The 23,824-nt window shown below is 42.4% G+C and overlaps 2 protein-coding genes across 7 annotated transcripts in view; one reads left to right on the top strand and one right to left on the bottom strand.

Moving 5' to 3' along the window:
- The window catches only part of LOC147032450 (uncharacterized), a 113,032-nt gene that overhangs the window by 36,295 nt on the left and 52,913 nt on the right, over positions 1-23,824 (bottom strand). For 4 of the 5 annotated variants that reach the window (XR_015055164.1, XR_015055166.1, XR_015055165.1 and 1 more), the window contains exons 5-8: positions 8,702-9,257; positions 8,346-8,482; positions 3,133-3,402; positions 1,947-2,048 (exon numbers count right to left, since the gene is read on the bottom strand). Coding sequence is in view for 1 of the 5 variants with exons in the window: in XM_085870090.1 (XP_085726216.1) it covers positions 1,947-2,048; positions 3,133-3,402; positions 8,346-8,482; positions 8,702-9,257 (1,065 nt within the window). In the remaining 4 variants the exon portion in view is untranslated. Of the gene's footprint in view, positions 1-1,946; positions 2,049-3,132; positions 3,403-8,345; positions 8,483-8,701; positions 9,258-18,895; positions 19,046-23,824 lie in introns of those variants that run through there. The other variant, XR_015055167.1, reaches the window with a different exon arrangement.
- LOC147032451 (transcription factor Sp9-like) overlaps positions 1-23,824 on the top strand; it is a 107,318-nt gene that overhangs the window by 48,317 nt on the left and 35,177 nt on the right. The gene's annotated exons all lie outside the window — the stretch shown is intronic.

Genomic DNA, 23,824 nt, shown 5'->3' with positions numbered 1-23,824 from the left:
AAATGCCAAGGTGAGCCAATGAAAAAAGCCAAGAAGTCACAAGGTTTCGGAAAAGAGATGATAATAGAAAACCTATACGCCAAGAAAACCTAAAGAAAACCAAGACGCCAAGGTGAACAACGAATAGCCAAGATCTTGTGAAAAAAGCCAAGGAGTGGTCACACTGCATAAGACAACAAAAAGTGAAAAATTTGAAAGGGAGCATAGACTTTCTATAGGCACATGTATGGAGAAGTAGAAAAAACAGGAATAAATTCCTGCGTGGGGTTGGTGTGAAAAAAGTTGTGACCTACCCAGGACTCGAACCCAAGGACCTCATCACTTACATGGTGACAGCCGAATGAACCATTGAGTCTTCGGATATCCTTAGAATGGTAATCCTGGGCCCGATCACATGTCCAATTAACATGATACCATGCTGAGTGGGACAACAGAGCCAGTAGATATGCTGTGCTGATTTGGTAGCGTGTGCCTCATCTCAATGAACGACTGAGCGGAGTCGCGAGGCGCACGGCATAGCCGTGTTATGGGCGTGAACCACCCGTATCCAATTTGTCCTCTAACGGGCGTGCAAAATTGCAACCACAATCAGAACCACCCAAATTCACCAGGAGAACAAGTGGTTATATAATATAATGAGGAACACTGGACGTGAATACAAATGAAGGAACAGCCATCAGTAATAAAAATGAAATTCCTCGTAATAAACAACGAATACCCCTGATGCATGGTTCCGGGTTTGCAACACATGGACATCCAGATCGGCAGCTGTTCCTTCCAGTTCTGCCAAGCAAAGTTTCCCAGACAAGATACGTTGCGTTTTGCCGTTTTATTCTAATTCCTGTTTCGCTGGTCATGTTTTTCGGAAATATTTCTGGCTCAAACCATATTTTCTTGTGTTTAATCGTCCAGTTCGTGTCACGGATACAGGCGTACTGTTGATCGTCGGATTGTGTTTCCCTCTCCGTTTTTTGCCTCGTTTTCACTCCTTTTATCCCAGGTATTGTTACTTCTGTTACCACAGCTCAATCCATTTCCCCTCCTCACTCAAAAATACAAAGAACACAACTCACTTCTTCACTCCAAAATAATAAAAAATACCCCAAGAAAACAGACAACCAACAACAACAACATCGGAAATTTTTTTTTTTTTTTAAACCAAACTCATTTCTCCTGTGCTCAGTGCGCAGTTACTCATTTCCCAATCTCTTCTTATTTTCAATATCCCCAAACTGAATCTTCACTGAATAAAACGTTTCTCTTCCTTTGAAAGTCTGATGGAGTAATAAGCACAAATAAGACATTTTAAAATACATTTTGGAAGATCATCATAACATTAAAAACTAGAATGGCACTCTTCGACATCACGACATCGACCGATATGCCTCCACCCACATTATTACATAATTATAATATTATACCAAGTTTGATTTAAATCCCTTCAGCTGTTCTTAAGTATCATGTTTTTACCCGACATGACCTCTGACTTCTTGACCCCAAAATCTAATCAGTTCATCTTTCCATATTATACAAACTTGTATCAAGCTTGGTCAAAATCCAATCACAAGTTCAGAAGTTAGCATGGCAACAGAATTTTTACCAAACATGACCTCTGACCTCTTGACTCCAAAATCTCATCATTTCATCTTTGTATCATGGCACATACTTGTACCAAGTTTGACGTGCATCCCTTCAGCCATTCTTAAGTTATCACGGGAACGAAAATCTATCACGGACGGCCGGATGTATGAACAGATATGGCTCCTTTTATAATATAATATAGATAGATAATGATGATGACATCACGAGCAGCTAAGGTGGGTGCTGAGTGCTCCACACATTGGCCAAAAAAAACCCAAGAGCGTTTGTTCGTTTCAGGATCACATAAACGGTGCACAAATGGATGAAAATGAAATATAATTGAGGTCGGAAGAAACCAAACTCACTTTGCACAGCCAGGCTTGGGTAGGCTTTGGGGAAATTCTGGAAGGGCTCAGGTGGAGGAAAGTCAGATGCAGGATGGAAGGAGAATCGTGACTCAAAATCTCCTGCAAATTGGTGAAACAGAAATCGTACTATGAAGAAATGAAAACAATGAAATCCATTTCCAACCATAAAATCTTGCCAAGATCTTCTCTGAGAGTTTGGTAACAAACAAGCGATGGCAGACCTAATATCAGGTGGTGTGTGTAACAAAACATGCATTAGATTGTTTGAGTTTTAATCAAAATGTCCCACTGTTTCCTCAAAACGGCATCTCTATTATAATACCAAGCTTGCACACTAAAAACTCGGCTCGCCGTCACACGATCCCAATGAAATTGCTGTGGCACTTAGCGGACATGCCGACAATGTTTGGGAAGTCTTGGCGTTCCATAGTACCACTTGCATTTTGCACAATGCGTATTTTTGTCATTCCCCGTGTACGGTCTGTCGTCTGCTACCAGCTATGTTGTACTGCTATCCCATGCATATGCACGGGTATCGCTAGTCATTCCCCGTGTACGCTAGGTAATGATAGAGGATGTGTTGTTCAGTCTTCAAATGAACATGAGGCCTTAAAACAATCTGAGCTACGTGGAGAGAAAAAGATTGCGGCGATTTCTGGACGGCTGGAGAAGGCAGCCTGGAGAAAAGGTGGTGCTTATGACCCATCCACAGACAAATAGACAAACCCACAGACACAAACTCAGTTTTATACATTAGATTGTGTATATGTATCTATCAATGGAGTTGGTGACAGGTGGTGGGTGGCTCGTGTGTTTACAAGTTATGAATTGTGAGAAGATTACTGTTTAAAACCCCGAGTAAGGTACACCGTGGTTTAAAATATGATCCTATAAAGTTTTGTTACGATTAACCTTTGGAGCTCAGCGAAGTAGCGTCACAAACAACATCTCATTCACTTTCATACAATAGATGGATCACAAAAAAAACAAGCATCACAGAAATCCTCTGCGTGCTCTGAAAATTGTTTCAAGGAAAGAAAAAAGAAAAAGCGTTAAACTTGCAAGACCAAAGCAAAAATATGTGAGATTGATGCGTTCATTTGGTACCAGAATTGGTAAACAATAAACAATAATGGATAACACCATTGCAAAGCTGGCTGCGATTGAGATGCACAATGTGTACCTCCAAAAACTAGGGATGCATTCTGTGTGCCATGCAATGTTCTAGGCCCATTTCTTGCTGGCGGTGGTGGTGGTGGTGGTGGTGGTGGTGGTGGTGGAGGGTGTGAAGAAGGCCCTCCACGATTTGGGGGAGGCGGTGGAGGAGGAGCTGCTGCCCGCAAGGAAGGCCCAGAATGTTGGTGTTCAGTTGTTCGGGCAGGAGGTGGTGGAGGCGGGGGACCTCTCATTGTACCACTCCCATTGCGAGCAGGAGGTAACGGTGGTGGAGGACCTGACAGATATAGACAGGTTGAAAAAGATTTTTTAAATAATAAAATCAACAAAGAAAGCAATAAAAAAAACATACCAGAGACAAAAAGAGCAACATTAAAAGGAAAATGTATAATAAAATACAGTTGCTGGAAAAGGCCATCTGTCTCAAACATTTTACGGCCCATGTAGCCTCTTAATTAGAATTCAAGAAGTTGAAAGAAACCACGCAGCACAATAATCACCTTTAGAAAGGGTGGTGAGCAGCCTATGCAAGTTCTCAAGTATCATCAAGTCTAACTAGATCCTATTAACAGTCATATGTCAAAAAATATACATTGTACTGCATTTAGGAGGTAAAATATGGATTTATAACAAAACAAAAAAATTATCTGTAAGGAAAATGCAAATAAAACATGGAAATATCGGAAAATATGGTGATGGATAAAAGTCGATTTGACAAGGTCACAACTGTATTTGCTTTTCTGCTTACTGTGAAAACGTTTTGGGAGGGATGTGTGTGCAGATCTCCTTGTCTTTTAGTAATTACAAGATGAATGAGTGCAGTTTGCCACATGTCATGCATTACCCATGTCATCACAGGTATTTAAGCAAGCGTTTTAGGTTATATAGGGTATGAGGATATGAGGAAGCAGGTGTACTACTTGTTGCATCACGTAAATGTCCACCCACCATCACTCCTCGTTCCACCTTCGTCCACCTGCACAAGCCATCCCATACCATCTGCAGGTATCCTATCCATCCGCTCGGCCATGGTACACCAAATCCTTTCGTGAGGTGGCTGCAGTCAAGCAGCTGTTTTTCAACATGGAAGGCTAACTTTAAGTCACTCCATATATGGCTAGTAACAAGTGTGTGTATCAATGTTAAGGCAAGCCAGAAAATGAAATCTTGCTGTTCTCAAAGCTGGAGACTAGAACCAAACTCCTTTTTCAAAGCCCTGGTGATGCCTTGTCAAGTCAGTCTCTGGTTTATGCTACCCCCCCTCCCCCCTTTTCCATTGTTCACATCAAATGGCCTCACTTCAGACAAGGCAGAATGTCTTTGCTCCACATATACTTCCAAAATCTCATGTACCCAACCCATCACATTCATACCCATGGCCTTTGTGAGTCTGTCTTTCACAGCCAAAAAAGTAGAGAAAGTTCTGATCAGCTTCAACCATACATTGGCAATGAATCCAGAAGACATCAGAGTCCACATTCTCAAATCCCACTTTGGTGCTCTTGCTTCTCCTTTATCTGCTCCATTCGGCCTTTTCTTTTCCTTTGGCCACCTGTCAGCCCGCAAGTTTGCTAACATCACTCCTATTTAGGTGATTAAAAAAAAACAACATACAGGGTGTTCCAAAAAGACCTAGACAACTTTGGTTGTTAATATATTTAGTATCACAAACGATATGACATGATACCCTTTGGTTTATATGATACAAAAACTCATAAAGTTTTCTTTATTTTCAGATCTGGTGGTTTAATGTAAAAGAAAATGGTGACTCCACAGGAGAAAGCTCAGTGCATTGAATGGTTCAAAAGAGATCCGACACACAAGTTCAGCGTAATTTCCATACAAGGTATGGAAGGAATCCGCCATCACAGACTAGTATCAGAGAGTGGTACGAGAGGTATAAGGAGACTGGAAGTTGTCAGAAACAGAAAAGTATCAGTCGACCAAGCACAAGTGCAACAGACGTTGAACAAGTGCGTGAATCATTTCAACAAAGTCCCAGAAATTCAATTTGACGCGCATCCAGAACTGGTACCACCAACCTGCACTGTACACAGGATTTTGCATAAAAGACTGAAGCTTTCTGCCAAAAAGGTGCACATTCTGCAGTAACTCAAACCAAATGATGGATCCAAACCCAAACGCAAGGTGTTTGCCTTGGAAATGCAAAGTCGCGTAGAGGATGACGAAGATTATCTGAAAAAAAGTCATGTTCACAGACAAAGGTTGATTCCACGAATCGGGGAAGGTCGTCTGGCACAATGTGAGGATCTGGGGCTCTGAAAACCCCAAGTGGTCATTGAACACATGTGCAACAGTCCAAAGGTCAATATGTGGTGTGGCCTTCTCCATGACCGCTTGGTGGATCCATTTTCCTTTGTGTAGGATGCAGTGACCCCAACAATTTACATGAACATGTTAGAACGATTCGCCTTCCCACAGGTTTAAGACCTGCAACCTGATTACATTTTTCAACAGGAGGGCGCTCCCTTCATGGGCCTTCGTCGTTCGAGCCATCCTGAATTTAAAATTTCCAGGTCGCTGGATTGGCCGAGACGGACCAACCACCTGGCCTCCATGATGACTAGACATAGCCCCCCCACCCCCTTGATGTTTTTTCTGTGGGGGTTTGTCATCAAAGATTTTGTCTACAATACTAAGGTGGCAATCGTGTAGGATCTTTATTCTCGGATCACACCCACATGCGCACTGGTGGATGCAAACATGCTGAGCCATACGTGACAAGAACTCATGTACCGCCTTGACGGCCTGCTCGTGACAAACGGAGCTCACATTGAAGTGTATTGATGGTGTGCACAAAACGTGATGAGTTTATGCATTATATAAATTATAAACCAAAGGGTATCATTTGTGGTTCTAACTATCTTAACAACCAAAGTTGTCTGGGTCTTTTTGGAACACGCTGCATATCCTCTTAACTACTGGCCAGAAAGTTCCCTCCCAACTACAATAAAATTCATGGAATCAATCATTCCTGCAGAAGTGTTTCCTCTTTTCAAACAGCTTGACATCAGAACTATCAGTTTAGTTCCCACTCAGTCATCTGTGGATAAATTGCTGCTTCTCTCTCAGCAATGAGCAAAGGAACTAAATCTCAAACAAAGGGTCAGAACCTTTTTCTCTGAATACATCTCAGCCATTTGACAGGGGGGAGAGGGAAGAGGAATTGACAAATCAACCATGCAGCTTATACACAGGTGTGCCTCACACAGAGATTACTGTGTATGTATGTATGTATGTATGTATGTATGTATGTATGTATGTATGTATGTATGTATGTATGCATGCATGCAGCATGCCTGCCAATGGAACCTTATCCTCTCCATTCTCAGTGGAGGCTGGAATTTCCCAAGGTAATGTGTAGGGCACATTCTTGTTCCTCATTAACATAAATTAAAAAAACATCCATTGTTTACCAGATGACTCCCCATTGTCACACAACACCCCATCCAGTCGACAGACTGACAGCACCGCTGCATCAGTCTCTGCTGATATATAATTAAATAGATGCTGGTATGACAAATGGAACAAGTCTTTCAATAATGGCATGTCTCCCAGTCTCACCCTGTTGGCTGAAGGATTGTCAAAATAACCAACCTATATTTTTCCATGGTCAGTCATTCGAAGAAGTTGAGTCTCTTGAAATGCCTTGGTCCCTAACTCAACACAGTCCGACTGTAGACTGCTACCCCAGCATCACATATCTCTCAGGGATTCTGTGGAATATAAAGCTATCAACATTATTGTTAGCCCCCAAAATCAGCCCAAACTAAAAGGCCAGTTGCTCTCACGTCGTAGACAGACTGGCGGCAACTCTCTCTTTTTTAACCACCTCTCCTCCAGTCGAGCTGCTTGTGCTTTCTCATCCCTCCGACCACCCACCCCCTCTCCTTACCTCCGAACGGATGCACATGCTCTTCCAGTAACCTCCTGATTAAACTTCCAAAAAATCCAAGCTTTTACCTCACACCTCCTCTCTGTTCATATTTTATCCTATTATGAACTACATTCCTGGGGCTATTCAATCCCACTCTTCGCACCGGCACTTCAAACGGGTGGTTCGTCACCCTCTGAGGTCATCCTCTATCCTTAACCATAAACTTTCCTAACCCCATTGACACTACCTACATTCCCCAACCACTTAATACTTTACCCTCCACCACCTCACTCTTCCACAAGCCGAGATCTTGTAAAAAGATTATTAAAAAAATATTTTTGATCATCCATGAGGTTCAGTGTTTCCTATGTTCTGACTATCAAGCGGCATGTGATTGGTGATGTCCAATGACAAAGTTCGTTTTTAAAAGGATGCAACATACAACAGAAGAATGTGGAGTCAAAATTAATAAATTATAATTTACTGGTGGGGGCTACCCGTCGCTGCCTGGAGGGTGGGGGGGGGGAGAGGGTGTGCTTTTCCTGGCAGTAGTTTCACGACGTGTTGGACATTGAAAAGCTATGGGAGTTATTGGCCTGATGGTGGTTACCTTTTGCCTGTGGGCTGGCAGCAGTACTGCCTGACCTCGCATCCCAAGATACACTTTATAGCGGCACCAAGGCCAATATGTGATCGATTCAAACATTTCTCAGATTCTGAAGTGCCTCCACACAAAATTTGGGCCGTTCTAGGTGCTACAGTTCGGCCGTAAAAGAATAACGTACAAAATAAAATATGTATCTTTCGATTGCAAAGAAAATGCAAAAACAAATTAAATGAGGAAAAAACAAAATGGTTCTTATATCGAAAAATCTAATTTCAGAATTTCAAAGAAAAACTTGGTCAAAAGAAAAATCAAAATAGATGAGGCTGTTTTAGAAATACATACTGTTGGAAAAAAATATATCATGCAAAAGCAAAACTGTGGCACAGGGCCTTTTGCCTATACCTGTGTGGCACAGGTATCACCAATCTATGTGTTTTGGCATTTGTAATGAAAAGTTTTGAATAAAGTCCCTCTGTAATTCACAGGTGTGGTGAAACACATAGCAAGCACCTGCCAACACTTTGTATATTTCTTTGACAAATGTTAATTGCATAACTTCAGCTATAGAGACCAATACGGACAAGTTAGTATGTGTCAACAACTGCACACAAACTAGTCCCGATGAACCTTTTAGCAAATGCAAAAACAGCTTTAAATCAATATTTAAGCCCAGCCAAAACTGAGATGGTAGTTGAACCCAAATGAAAGATCATACCCGTTCTATTGGGAGCTGTACGGGTTGGCGGAGGTGGTCGATTCCCCAGTGCAGATCGACTTTGTGAGACGGCAGTTCCTTGGACAGTATCTATGCCTCTATCCATGGGCAATGATACAGGACGCTCCCTATCCCGACTTGGGAAGCAGACGATTAAGAAAGGATAGAAAGAAATCATATTTCACAAAACATCTCAGCTCACAAATATTGAAAACATTAACTTGATGAATCATTGAAAAATGGACATTTAAATGATGGACCCAAATGCTGTAGCAATATACAACACCAAGGCCAAAGCAAGATATCTGTGTGAAATAATTATCTGGTATCAAATAAATTTTGGCAAAAGACCTCACCTGGACTTTGCCTCATGATAAGGAGGCGGATTTTGCCGTGGTAAACCATGCCCTTGGCCTTGTGGTGGCCTTTCTCTGATCCCTCCAGAGGCATTTCCACCACGTGCAGGTGGAGGAGGGGGAGGGGGGCCCATTGGGGCAGAGAGTCCAAAGACAGCCGACCGTGGACGGGGAGGTTCGGAAGGCGATGTTGACTGAGGTGACGAGGGTTTCATCCCGTACATGGGGCCCAGCGATTGAATGGACGACTGAGGCCTGCATGTGGAAGTAGCATGTTGGCGTCGGGGAAAAGAATGGCCAGCACCTGAAGAAATGCTGTTTTGGGAACCAAATCCAGGCCGTCTCGCACTTTTAACAAGGGGCTCCATTGCCCCAGAGCTTGGCCCAACATTACCACTACTGCTGCGGAACAGTGATGACTGTGGACGTAATGTGCAACTGTTTGGCTGATGGTAAGCAGCACTTGAAATGTTGTGATCCAATGGCTTGTCCTTTACTGATTGGCCGGAAGAGCGTTCTCCTGGTGGGATCATGGCTGCTCCACTTGGTAGTCGTGCTAGAGACAAACACACACAAAAACTAGAACGGCACTCAGTAGGGCACATACCTCCACAAGCTGAACAGTTTACTCTTTGTATCCCAATGACCTATCCTATCCAATTCATACACCAAGTTTTGTCATAATCCATCCACAACTTTTTGAAATAAGAGAATGTAAGACCTGTCGCTTCCAGAGAAAATAAATAAATATTAACTTTCACTCTTTAATATGGTGCAAATACATTATTGAATATCAGCTGCTTTTTTGTTTGTATCCTTTTCTCACTTGTGTTGCAAGTAGAATGACCTGCATTGTGATGCTTCAAAAAGCGGTGTATAATCGGAAATGCTGTTCGGTCGGGTGATATAGATAAAACGGAAATGTTGAAAAAAAAAGTATTGAATGTCGCAAGCGTTTAATCGACATGAGAAACGGGATTGAATGCGATTCACCATTATTACAAGTGAAGAAGGAGGAGGAGGAGGAGGAAGAGTTTTTGTTTTAATGTAAATTCAAACAGACCCATCTATCCTCACTTTACTCAACTGTATCATACTATTTGCAGCTTGGGCTTGATTACTTGATTAGCTTGATTAATTGTTCCTATAGGACAATTCTTGACGGCCAGGTGGAGGCACGCAGGCAGGGACGGACGGATGCAGGGACGGACAGACAGGACGACGCAGGCACGTCGAGACCGAGCTCTTTATATATTATAGATTGTGCTATATATAGTTTTTGGCACCTACCAACATTATGTATATCTCAACACTACAACACTCAAAGGTGAAGAATCACTCAAAAAAAAATTTTTTTTTTGAAATTCTTGGATTCAGATCTTCATAAAAATTGAATCATTTAGTCCTCGTCACACACCCAACCTGTCCAACAAATTTAGTCCGAATCCGGAATGAACATAAATCACAGGAGGCAGGTCGGTGGTCTTTCTGTCTTATACAGTCTCCTCTACAGTCTTGCCCTCCCTCCCTGCTCTGTCTGTGATCTATCCCTCTTATATTTCCTCAGGGCGCTCAAGGTCCGCCAAAAACCCCCTTCTGGTGAAGCTGCCAAAATCAAGAATCACAGCTCACTTTCACTCTTTTATTCTTCTATTTTCCTGCCTCTGGAACAAACTCCCACACTCTCTTCAATCCCACTCCTCCCTCCAGGTATTCAAAACAGTTGTTCACCACTATCTCATATCTTCCCCCATCCAAAACCTTGATCTTTACTACCCCCGTTAATCCACCCAAAACCCACCTCCTTCAAATTCCCTGTTTTCCTTCCTGAAAGTCCCTGCAATACCATCTTGTTTACCCCGTGTACCCCACACCATCCCTCTCCCTTCCACAGACATGCTATTGTCTTTGTTCCCTACTATTTTGTGTTTCCCTCTCCCGCCCCTCTTGTCTCCTGCCTTGTTGTACATTTCTGTGCATTAACTCTTACATGAGCCTCAACTTGGTATTCAAAAATAAAAATAAAGACTTTTTGAGATATCCTGCTCAGACAAACAGACAAACAGGTGTGAAAACAACCTCCATCCACCTTCTGTGGCAGAGGTGATTAATAAACCATTCCAGCATATTGAGCTTAGTCTTATTATAACATATACAGCTCTCAATAGAACAGATGGCCACCAGATGGCATGAAAACAGCACTCTATCACTGCTGTAGCTCACATGGCATTAGATCAGCTGATCCCCAAACCAGTTGCATAAGCAAGGCCTTGTTGACGTCACACAATATAAATGCATGATGGCACGCTTACATACTTGTCGGGTTGTACTTTGAACTCCTTCGCTATGCACGGTAAACCAAGAAGCACAACATATCAAACTACATGACGCTCATATCTCCAGGAATCATAATCATTTAGGACTGGACACCGCTCAGTCTGCTTGGGATAAACAAGCAAATGAGATAAACAAGTGATATTAACTACTTCTCATGTCCTGCATTCAATGCGACAAACTACCTCCCCCCCCTCCCCTTCTCCTCACCCCTCACTCAACTCCCTCTTACCCAGCCACCAATAACCAAAAAGGGAAGTTAGCTACACTTGTAAGCTAATGAAAGGAGTTGGCTATACTTAAAGCTACTTTGAAAATGTGACTTGCTACATAATACTTTTACATTAAACTTAATTGAATCAAATTAAAATTGTGAAAACCTCTGGAAAAAAGAAAAAAAGAAAAAAGTTTAACAATGTTGAGCTTCTCTTTAGAAACCCAATTCGACAATCACAAAGCATACCCAATGAAAGGAAACTATTGCCACTGTGCTTCTGGGTAATGTTTTAAAACCTGATCCCCATCTTGAAATAACCTCGATCAACACAAACACATGTAAAGAGACCTTCAGCTGTCTTTGCAGTTGTTGCACCTTTAAAGCAAGGGATTGGTTGCACCACAACCAAACTCATAAAACCCTTGGCCTAGCTGGGTGGCAAAAGAAACATGGAATGCTTGCCCAATGCTTGTTACAGTATTGAGTCTTGTGTACAGTTCAACTCATTAAAATGCGTCCTTGGAAGCTCAACTCATTAAATGTGTTTTTATAAGCTCCTTTTGTATACATAGTCGAGGCTTGTGGAAGAACTACTTGTGAACATATCAGGACGTAACAGAAAAAAACAGGACGCAAAACACACATGCATGGGATGGACAAGATGGACACACTAAGGAAACTCCAAGGAGGGAAAACTGGAAGAAGGAGGGATTTGGGTGATATGAGGTTAACAAGGAAATAAAAGATCATAGTTTAGGTTTGGTGACAATCTGAGATGGTGGTGAACAGCTGTCTTGAAGACCTGGATGGAAGAATGAGATTGAAGAGGATGCAGAAGTCGATTCCACAGTCAGAAAAAAAGAGGAACAAATGAATGGAGGTGAGCAGTGATCTTGAATTTAGGTAGTTTCACCAGAAGGGGGTTGATGGTGGACCGTGTGAGCCCTGCAGCAAAACACAGAAAGAGCAGAGGGTGTAAGACCAGAAAGGAGGTGGTAGAAGATGGAGAGACCACATACTTGTCTGCGATGGCAAAGTTGAAAAGCCCATAGACTCAGTTTCATTGTGAGAGATTCCAATGATCTTGAAGGCTTTGGATTCCATGGTGTCAAGCTGAGCAAGATGTGAGGCAGTGGAGCCAGCTCAGAGGGGAGAACAGTACTCCATCAAGCCATGGATGAAGGCATTATAGGTGGATAGGAATTCAGGTGTGCCCATTTTCCCAGGAAGGACTTTGTACGACGGAGGATGCCCAGTCGGCAACTGGCTTTGGAGGCCAACTTTGAAATATAGTTTGCCCAAGAAAGATCATGACTGATAGTGAGATCCAAAAGTTTGAATAACTAAACTTCCTCAAGATGATTGTTAAGAAAGTAGATAGGAGGGTTTGTGAGATGGTGATTGTTTCAGAGAGCGAGAGAGAGAGAAAGTGTGAGATTTGTCATGATTGAAAGACAGATTCTAACTGTTTGACCAGCTTGTGATTTTATCATGGTCTGAAGAGAGGGAAGAGGCTGCAACTGCCTGTCTGAAGGATGAGGGATGTCATGGCAGAGGATGGAGTCTTCAGCAAGTACATAAAGATAATTTTCCAGAGTCAGACAGATTACTGATGAAGATCAGGAATAAGACTGGGTCCAGATCACTGCCTTGGGGCACTCCAGCCTTGACAGGGAGAGATGAAAGGATTCTGTTGAGAGCCACACTTTGGGCCAAGAGTAGAGGGAGTCAGTAAGCCATGTGTGGAGTTAGCCTTGGATGCCATAGGCAGAGAGTTTGGAGAGTAAGACAGGATGCCAGACTGCATCAAAAGAACGACATATGTCCAGAGAGATGGCCATGATCTCATGTCTGACATTGAGAGCCTCTATCCATTGTTGGGTGAGTAGAAGCAGTATGTCCAAGGGAGAATGACCTGGTCTGAAACCACATTGGTGATCTGAGATGAAGTTGTTGGAGAAAAGGAAGGATTTCATAGCAATTGTGATGATGGATCCCACGACCTTGCTGATGATTAGAAGTAAGCCGATAAGTCTATAGATGAGGTGAACAGCTTCTATAACTTCATATTCTAAGCTTCTTCGTCTTCGAAACTTCTTCTATAAAGGTGAACAGCTTCTACATTTGCAGGTCACTTCTGCTTTGGAAGACAGCAGAAATAAAAAAAACAGGAACTCTTCTCTGAAGTTTTCGAACACTTCATGAAGGTTTTTTTTTGGTTTTTAAGTATGGCTGTGGGGCACAATGTTTCCGATTTCCTCTCCTCCTGCCAGTGTGCTTTCAACTCGTTATTGGAGCCTTCAGTCATATTGCAGCAGTTTTAATACTTGCAAAATTGAAGATTCACAAGTGTATTAGTTTCCCCAAGTATGTTTGTCTGCCAGTCATTGACAGGTCGCAATTCGACATCAATCTTCAGGAAAGTGAACCACTTGGTCGAGGTAGTCAAAGGCTAGAAACCTATTGTTTTGGAGGTCAAAAGGTCAAAGGTCAAAGTCACAGCACAGTCAGTTTTCCTGACATACTTTTTGAGATAACTTTGTACAGAGTCATTGTTGAGAATTCCGGTTTGCATCGCTACATCCCACTGGACCAGTATATTAAAATCAGTGGTTGGTTGATCACTTCCATTCGGCCATTTTCTCATGTGGTCAAGGTCAAAAATTTGGACTTCACTTTGGTCGAGTTTCTAAAATCGTCAATTTTCATCTGATTGACATGAAATTTGAGTAGGATTTGCATCTTGAGTCATCAACATCAGAACGACCGATTTAGCCATTTTGACATGTCAGCGGTTTCCATGACAACAATTTCACCCTATTATATAAAAAAAGGACTTTTTGTAATTGCCATATCTCAAAACATCTTCAAGATACCAAAATGAAACATATATGGCTTATTTGTATGTATGTGTTGTATATGTGTGGAAAATGTGGTCAAAATTAGTCAAAGGTCAAGGCCATCCGAAACATGTAAAGCACCTACAAAAACGCAGTTAGAAAATGTATCAGCCAAATTTGGTGTGCATAACAATCAGTAATGTAAAACACTTGATACGTTGTTGCCAAATTGGCATCCTCCGTTGTGCAAAGTCCTTCCTTGGCAAACCTGAGCTCCAATCCACCAACAAGGTTTTCATCCACAGCTCGATGGAGTACTGCTCTCCCTTCTGGACTGGCTCCCCTGACTTACCCGTTAAACCAAAATCCAAAATCATGATATTTTCTACACCCGTTAAACCACCCCACACCCCTCCCAACATTTTGGTTATATATCCATATTGTCCACCCTTTGCGTTCTCCCTTACCCCTAATTGTTACCTGCATCGTTTGTTTGTCCATCTCCATCTTGTTTTTTTTTTCTTTTTTTTAAATGTTGAAGGCTTCAGTCACAGACTAAATAGTCCTCATCGAGAAAAAGCCTTGAATAAAAGAACTGCATTGATAGAAAAGTAAGGAAAGAGAAGATAGTCTCTGAGTTTTTGAGGAAGTAAAAAATCTGCTTTTTGAAAAGGGGAAAGTCATGTGTTTGGGAAGACATGAGAAGGTAAAGAGTTCCAGAGTTAGGCAGTGGAAGGGAAGAAACAAACATCGTAACGGCCCACCCTTGAGTTGCCAATGGCCACAAAATAATCATGTGATGTAGTGGCTTGTCGAGTATTCCTTGGTCTCGCTAATGGTGGAGGTACAAAAGCAGCAAGTTCTTGCAAGCAGAAACCGAAGTAATATCTGTAGAAAAGAGAAAGAGAGCCTACTTTGCAGCATAATTTGAGCAGGTCAAGTTTTGAGGTCACATTGGTAGAGTTGACAAGTCGAATAACTTTGGATTCAATGCTGTCCAGTAAGTACGTGGAGCTGGAACCTCCCCAGATGTGAGAGCAGTACTCGATACAAGGACGAATCAATCCTTTATATAGATGGAGCAACTGTTCAGAGGAGAAGAATCTTCGACATCTGAACAGGACTCCTAATTTATTCGAGGCAGACTTGGCCATTTGCGTAATGTGTGGATTCCAGAATAAATTTGATGTTACAGTAATACCGAGTAGGTTTATTGTATCACATGGCGTAATTGTAGAGCTTTAAAAGGAGATTGGGGAGTTGAGGAGTTTTAGAGAGAGAGATGAGAAGAAATTGAGTTTTTGAAGCATTAAACTTAACTTGATTACATTTGCCCCACTGGGACATCTTGTCCAAATCCGAATTTAAAGAAGTGGCTGTGATGAAACAAGATGTAGATCGAGTGAGAGAAGATTGGGCAGATGGGAAAGATATGGAGGAATGCAATGTCAACTCATCAGAATACGAGTGCATTTGGTTATTCGTGGAAGAAAGGAGGTCATTGATAAAAAGAAGGAAGAGTGTTGGGGACAGAACGGAACCCTGAGGTACACCGCTGTTGATAGGGAAGGGGGTCGATGTTGAACCATCAATAATTACAGAGATAGAGCAGTCGGAGAGAAAGCTCAATATGAAAGAGTAGAGTGAAGGAGGAAAGCCGAAAGAGGGAAGCTTGGATATCAGACCCCGATGCCAAACTCTGTCAAATGCTTTCCATATATCAAAGCCTACAACAAAGGATTCCACAAAGTCTCTCAAAGAAGAGGCCCAGACATTCGTAATGCAAGAAAGGATATCACCTGTAGATCTTGCCTTGCGAAAGCCGTATTGGTGGTCAGATAGAAGACGTGAGATTCAAGATGCTTGAGAAAATTGGAATTGAGAAGACATTCAAAGACTTTGGAAACAGTAGAAGGAGCAATAGGGTGGTAGTTAGAAGGGTTTGAATGATCACCCTTCTTTAAAATAGGTTGCACAAAGGCATGTTTCCAGGTAAGAGGAAAAGTTTGGGTTTTTAAACAAAAACAAAACAAACGAGCAAGCACGGGTGCAAGTACTGAAGCACATTCCTTCAAGACATGGGGAGGAATGCCATCTTGCCCATATGCCTTGCTTCTGTCCAGAGAGAGATGAGTATTGTTTATTTTGACTGCATGAAAAGAGATTACAGGGAAGGACATAGGATTGGTGAGGGGAGCATCAGAGGGAGGTGGAATGTTAGAGTCATCCAGTGTGGATTTAGAGGAGAAAAGAGAACCAAAAAGTGTTGCTTTATCTGTCAGAGAGACAGCGGTAGTATCATCAGAACGGAAAAGCGAAGGAAAGGTAAAGCGACAGAAGTTGTTGGAGATGCTTTTAGCTCAGGACCAGAAAGATCTATTAGTGAAAGAAGAAGAGAGGTTGTCACATTTCTTTTGAATTAAGGAATGCTTCACCTCACGAATAACAAATTTGCAATTGCTCGAACCGTGCAAAACCCGAGCGGATGGTTACCGAGGTCCGTCGGTCGAAAAGCACAATTACGGCAGCAACGGCCTTCCTAATCTGCAATACTCACCGTGGCAAACCAATGGCAGAAAGGACAAGGATGAGCTGGGACATTCAACAAAAGGGGTATTTATTTTACAATAATCAGGGAGGGGAAGCACACAAAGAGCAGAGTTATCACGACTATAAGAAATGAAATGTACAATGAGCAAAGAAAGCACTCACACAGTTGTTACTTAAAGACGGGGCCCAAGGACACACACACACAAATGCCCAGAAAGAGATGGACCTCATCAGCTTGGAGGGAAGACGGGCCGAGGGAAGAGAAGCTAGCTTGGACCTGTCCACCTCATGTGGTTCTCGACGATCTTGGGGTAACGGGAATCGAACCCGCAACACGAGGCCGCTCCAAGCATCAGGTACGGAGGGTAGCATCGGGCGTTGGCACGCTCCTCCGGCTCGCAGGCAGGCGACACGAGATGATCTCCAGAGTTGAGATGGTCGACCGCCCGCAGCAATGCGCCAGACGAGACGCCTCGGATCCGCGCGATGCAGTCAGCCACAGACCCGGACAGAGATGTGCACTCGAGCAGACTTTACGCACACTCGAGCAGACTGGATGCAATCATTCGTTGCTTCTTCTTTGTCGCTTTTCTTTTTGGGGCCCGTCCACTCCAGTGGCCTGCTCCCATTGGGTCAATGGCATGTCGCGGCTCCGCCTTCTTGCCAGGGACCGCCGCGACTCTGGTCTGCTAGTCACCAATTGGGCGGAAAACGACGCATACCCTTATTTGGCGCACAGCTGAAGCGAAACGCTTTGTGACCATATACGGTGCGAAATCCACACCGAAACGCACACAATGCGCGAAGAATGCCGAGAGCAGAGTGCTGTTGTTGTTGTTGGTGATGTAAAAATCCTATATATAAAATAATCCACAGCGCACGTACACTTAATTCCCATTAGACACAGGGGACAGGACCCTAACTAAAAACACATACTTACCGATATAACTGATCTATAGGACCTGGCTGTTGTGTGCAGTAAGCTTCCAAATTCGTAACAATATAAAAGCAACTTGTTACTGTAACCCTCCTGAAAAGCGTAGCTTGATGCGGTGGCATCGCTACGATAAGCCAATTACTCCCCAACACTGCTTGCATGCCTAAAATGAAGCTTCTGTTAGGAGGCGATAGAAGTTGTTTATTTTTTGAAGCTTCAAGTCCTCAATGCTCCTGTTGTTTACTTCAGTGAATTTCATCAGAAGGAATATTACCTCAACAAGGCCACCTTGCTTTGGCAGAATGCTGGAACAAGATTTTTCTTTGCAGTGCTGCCCCGATGACACATACTCGTATATAGGAGGAAGAAGAATCTGACTTAATTCCAGCCTCGCTTGGATGAAAGATGCTTCCAGCGGTATGGAAGCTTGCTCCATTGGCTTGATGTTGCAAACTTATTTAAGTTGGCATTTGCTTAATGATGCAACCACCAAGAAACCATTTATGAAATCAAATTACCAATTTCTTTCTTTTGAGTGCAGCCTTATGGCTGCTGGTTGCATCATTGGTTAGGGATGCGGCTATGCTGCTGATGCAGCGTCCCTATTACCAGTGCACTGCTACTCATTTTGCAAACCTCAGAAGGATGACAGGCTGAGTCAACCCCACCTGGTATTAATTCAGTGGAAAACAGGGCTCAAACTTGTGTTCAATAACTCCAGGAAGCCATCACCAATTTAATTAACAATATTTCTCAGGCTGAGTTGATGCTTGTCACCGCAAATATGCACGGATGTGTTAATGCTTGTCTGCGTGCACGTAGATACCATTTTCAACACTTATTGCAAAGGTAAATTTTTTCTGCATCGTTCTTCATAATGTTGTTGGTATGTTCCAGTGCACGGTGACTTTTGGGACACCCTGTACTTGGACTTCTTTCAGTCATATGCAATGAATATTGCATGTAGGACAAGGACATAAGAATATATCAGCGGATTTTTCCACAGGTACATTTGGAGATTATGGATGTATCAACTTCGTATGTGGGATTTGAATCTGGAATCCCAGCATCACAGGTTAAGTGTGAAGATGGTCAGGCCCTCACATTGGCGTTAAGCTAGATATTTGGTTTCAGACATCACTAGATTTAACAAATCTAAATGACAATTAGTTGCTGTGTATGAATAATGAAAGTCATTCTTGCAAACTAAATGTAACCAGCGATCAATAAATCTCAAAAAGCGTTTAAAACTACACATCCAAAACAGGAGCAAACACAGAACTTTCAAGGTAACCAATACCTTTAAGACTTGTTACCTGCACTACATTGAAGCCTCTCGGTTTCTGCTGTTTTTTCCATTCCAGGAAATCTTCACTTGGTATGGATAGAAGTTATAGAAAAACCAAAGATTATTTTGGCAAGAAAGACAGAGTGAGTCTGTGGTTTCGACCTGCCAGCTTAGTAAGGATTCCCTGCAAAGTCCAAATTCCACTTGGGGTGAGGCAAAACGAAAGCAACACCCAACAGTGAACAGTACAAACGTACAGACTCGATAAAGACACGACAAAGAAAACTCAATTGCATGGAATTGCTGTCAAGAAGGCCTAGAAGTGCAGAAAGAACTACTGCAAAACAAGAGACATGTCATACCTGGCATTAAGATGCAACAGTAACAGTAATGTTCATTTACTCATAACAAGATTATATTACCAGGGAGTAAGTCTTATTGGAATGAACATGCTTCAATTTTCAATTCACGGGGCTAATGCCGACTGCGATCTTGAAAGATGCTAAGAATCAAATCTATGACATCAAGGAGCAGCGTCCGTCAGTCCGTGTGTGTGTGACTTTATTTTAAAGGGTTTCTGCTGTCATAGGATGTTTAAAATGTTGCTGTTAGAAAGCTAATAATCAATTTACTAGCAAGAAAAAATTCAAAGTTGTAAAACGTCGTGTCCGTTTAATCATTGAGACCACTTTCAGCTGTTGTTGGAGTTTAATGCGGCGGTTACAAAATGGTACCATTTTTATTGTTCTTCGGCAAACAAGAACCCTTTATAGATACACATACGTGACTTAGAGTGACGGACACGGAAGGAGCACACAAACAACTACAACAACCACAGCCACAATGACAACAACTACATGTGATGAAATATCCTTTCTTCCTGTGTTTCACTTCATTTTACATTCTCGTTGAGACTCCCAGATTGACATGCAATTTGTTTGCGGAGTGAGGTTGTCCATACAACACACTGTCTTTTGATTAAACCCTTCAGGAAAGAAAAGTGTCTTACATGTTAGGAATCTATTGTTACAGTTTTTGGAGATCCCGAGGAGTCACATCCCAACACACAAGGGAGCGCTAATGGAGTTATACATGTCATACTTTGTGTAGCTAAACGTGAAAACAGCACACTATCAGTGGAAAGGGAAATGCGTTGTGTTTGTGAAGAAGATTTGAACCCCTTTGTGATTCTTCTCAATCTAAACCCTCTCCCCTCATCCTCTCCATCTCTATCTCCCTCACCTTCACATCTATATATGCATTAAAACTCTTAACATTACAAAACTAACATTTCAAAACCACCATTACAAATGGAAGACGTGTGGACCAAGCAGTGGAGTTTCCCTGGATGCGCTGACCATAACACACCAATTTACACTATCTATCTCTGCCTTTCCCTACATCTAATTTATTTACTTTGAACGTACAAGAGCATTCAACAATCGCCCCTCGTCCTCTGAGGGCTGGGTTACTGACTCGCATCTCACACTTTCCTCTAAAGCAGTGCAGGCATTCAACTTCACCTCTCGCTACACTGCACACTACATCCTCTGCCCTCCTCTTCTCTCTCCCCCTCCCCCTTTCTTTCATTGGGATCCATATAAGCTTGCCAGCTTGCATTGGATGAACAAGAGGCTGCCAATACACCCCGTTTTCTTCTCTCCTCTCTCTATCCCTCTTTCTTATCTTATTTCCCAGAATGACTGAGGCGCCAGTGTATGTAGAACCTGTGACAAAGTTGACCGATTAAGTGCGCTTCTGTGCAAGGGGTAAGAGCTTTCTTCTGTGACATTGTTGGCCTTGTATATATGTGCCTTTTTGCCAATCTTTATGAACCATTTCCCAAACTGTCTGATTGTCCTTTTCCATTGGTTAGAAAATAGTGTGTGATCAGTGACAAGGAGCTCAGCCCTGCTGTTTCGTGATGATCAGACATTCACCACCATTCCACTTATGTTATCGCTCTGCCACTTTGATAAATAGCAGTATAACGTTGGGAAGCATGGTCCTTGTCCAGGGTGATTAAGTTGCCAGGAAGGTAAAGTGAGATTTGGATGCTGGACTCCACCATAATTAAATGTCTCAGACGGCGTCTGTGGGTGCTTAGCACCCCGTCATGCCGCGAAGTTGTCCGCGATTCATCGACTTCGGGGTTGTCGGCCGGCAAATGGGTCCGAGAACTCCCCTAGCGACTCCCACCGAACTCAAACTTGTAACTGCATATATAAGGTTGGGGCGGTTGAGATTATAAATTTTTAAACAAGAAGGTGCTTTCACTGTCATGAGCCGTGGTATCAGAATAAAAACCAGACATATGTCGAAGCTCAGGGTCTACTGGCCTGAGGAAGCCTGCTCTGAAGCTGATGAAACGTTACCCAGGACCAGGTCTGCTCTTGCTTATTGCTCAAACCAGTGGAGTAAATCTAATTTACTTTTAGTTGGAAGTGCCACCTTCTTATCTAAAAAAACAAAATGCATATACATATACATAGGTGTATCCTTCCTACAATTCACTGGACTGGTGTTTGTGTGTAAGTTTGTTACTTGCAAAATCAAAGATTTTTCAAGTAGATTGGTCAGGTGTGTCTATGCGTGCGTGCGTGCGTGCGTGCGTGCTTAATTTCAACCGATCCTCACGAAACTTCACCACATGATAGCGTTTGTTACAAAGAAGAAGCCTATTGTTTGAGGTCAAAAGGTCAACAATAAAGGTGGTATTTTTAAATCCTCAATTTTTATCCGATTGACTTGAAATTTGAAGAGGATTTATATTTCAGGTCACCAAATTCAACCATAAATTATTTGAGGTCAACATGGACCAAAAGGTCAACAACTAAGGTTGAATTTCTAAAATCCCCAATTTTCATCTGATTGACTTGAAATTTGAAAAGGAGTTATATTTCAGGTCATTGAATTCAACTCGCCAATATTTTTTGAGGTCAACATAAGCCCAAAGGTCAACAACTAAGGAGGTATTTCTAAAATCCTCAATTTTCATCTGATTGACTTGAAATTTGAAGAGGATTTATATTTCAGGTCAATTAATTCAACCAGCCAATTATTTTTGAAGTCAACAAAAGGTCAACATAAGCCCAAGATTAACAACTAAGGTGGAGCCTAAAAGAATAATAAAATTCTTTATTAAAACCCTGACATTTCAGAAGGCCACCATCTTCCGTCCTCAGAGGTAAAAAAAAATTCCTCCTGTCTTTGGGCCGAGACAGCTGCGTGCGGAGTGTTGTCTGAAGTTTCTGGGAGACGCGGATTTCAAATGGTTGCAGCAAACGGTTGGCAATCGCTGCTAGTTTTGGATTTTTAATTAATTTTCTAAACTTTGTAGAATTTTTTCACTTGGAAGTTGTGGGTTACGATATGTAAATAAAGGCAGAGAAAGTCTGATTTAATGCAATTCAATTCCAGGCTATAAGGCAATAAAAGGTGATAATTATGAAAGGGGGTGTAGACTTTCTATAAGCACTGCACATCAATATATGTATACATATACATATATCTAATAAATAACTCATTGGATGGATGTCTGTCTGTCCACGTTTTTTGCAAGGACCACTGGCAAGACAACCACCAAATTTGGCACACAGACAAAGTCTGGCCCAGGGATTGTCCTAAGGGTATTTTCATCCACAACCTCAGCCTTTAAAGACCCCTGAGGACCCCGAAGATCCCCCCTCCCCACCAATAAATGCTTTTTACATGCTTCAGAGGTTATATTACATGCTTGAGAGAAGACTTTTTACATGTTTGGGAGATAAGACCCTGAAGATCCCGAAGGCCCCAAAGACCCATAAGACCCTCAAGACCATTGAATTCCCCAAACACCATTAAGACCCTTTAAAACCGTGAATACCCCAAAGACCGTGAAGATCCCAAAGATCCCGAAGACACTTTAAACCCCCTAAGATCCTAAAGACCCCAAAGACACTTTAAGACCCTTATGTCTTTTGAAGACCCTCAATACCCCAAAGATCCTGAAGACTCTTAAATAAACCTAAATCAGCATCGCCTCAACTCGCGATCTCATAAATAAGATTCATCGGATGTATGTCTGTCTGTCTGTGTGTCTGTGTGTTTGCGGTTTTTGCAAAGACCACTGGGCTGACAAGCACCAAATTTGGCACACAGACCAAGTTCAACCCGGGGTTTGTCATAAGTGTATTTTCACCCACAAACTCAGCCTTTAAAAACCCCGAACAATAAGACCTTTATTTTTTCATGCTTGAGAGATTAGAATACATGGTTGAGAGAAGACCTTTAACATGGTTGGGAGATAAGACCCCTAAAATCGCGAATACTCAAAGACCCATGAGACCCTTAAGACCAATTAATTCCCCAAACACAATTACGACACTTTGAAACCCCGAATACCCCAAAGACCATTTGGACCCCAAAGACGGTTAAGATCCCGAAGACTCTTGAAGATGCCAAAGACCCCAAAGACCCTTTAAGACCCTTAAGTCCTTTGAAGAACCTTAAGACCACCAAGACCCCTTCGAGCCAGAAGACCTCGAAGACCCTTAACAACTGTAAGACCCCAAAGACCCTTTAAGACCTGGAAGACCCTTAACACCCTAAGGACCTTAAAGACCCTGAAGACCCCAAGACCCTTGAGACCCCTTTACCGGCCGGTGTACCCTTAAGACCCCTTCACCCACTGGTGTTCTGGCTCTCATGCCCCTACGCAGTTTCCACCCATCCCGTCGGTTATCCTGTCCCTGATCCACCTGCCCCATTCTCAGCCCTGTCAGCTCTCGTGCTTCTCCCACTTCTCAGTACCCAATACCGGGTTACCCTATTAGTGTAAACTAGACGACCTGTGAACCCGTTGTGACTGCGGTTGATAAAAAATCATTTCAAAAAAACAAACAAAAGATAGCTCCAGCGAACTATACTACTGGGGTTGTTTACATTGATCAAATAATCCCGAAGAGTACTTGACTGA

Source organism: Eptatretus burgeri, chromosome 2 (genome assembly GCF_056783735.1).
Source record: "Eptatretus burgeri isolate ZD-2024b chromosome 2, Ebu_testis_v1, whole genome shotgun sequence".
In the NCBI taxonomy this organism is placed as follows: domain Eukaryota; kingdom Metazoa; phylum Chordata; class Myxini; order Myxiniformes; family Myxinidae; genus Eptatretus; species Eptatretus burgeri.
The sequence above is the reverse complement of the archived record's forward strand: the minus strand, read 5'-3'. Positions and strand labels throughout refer to the sequence as shown.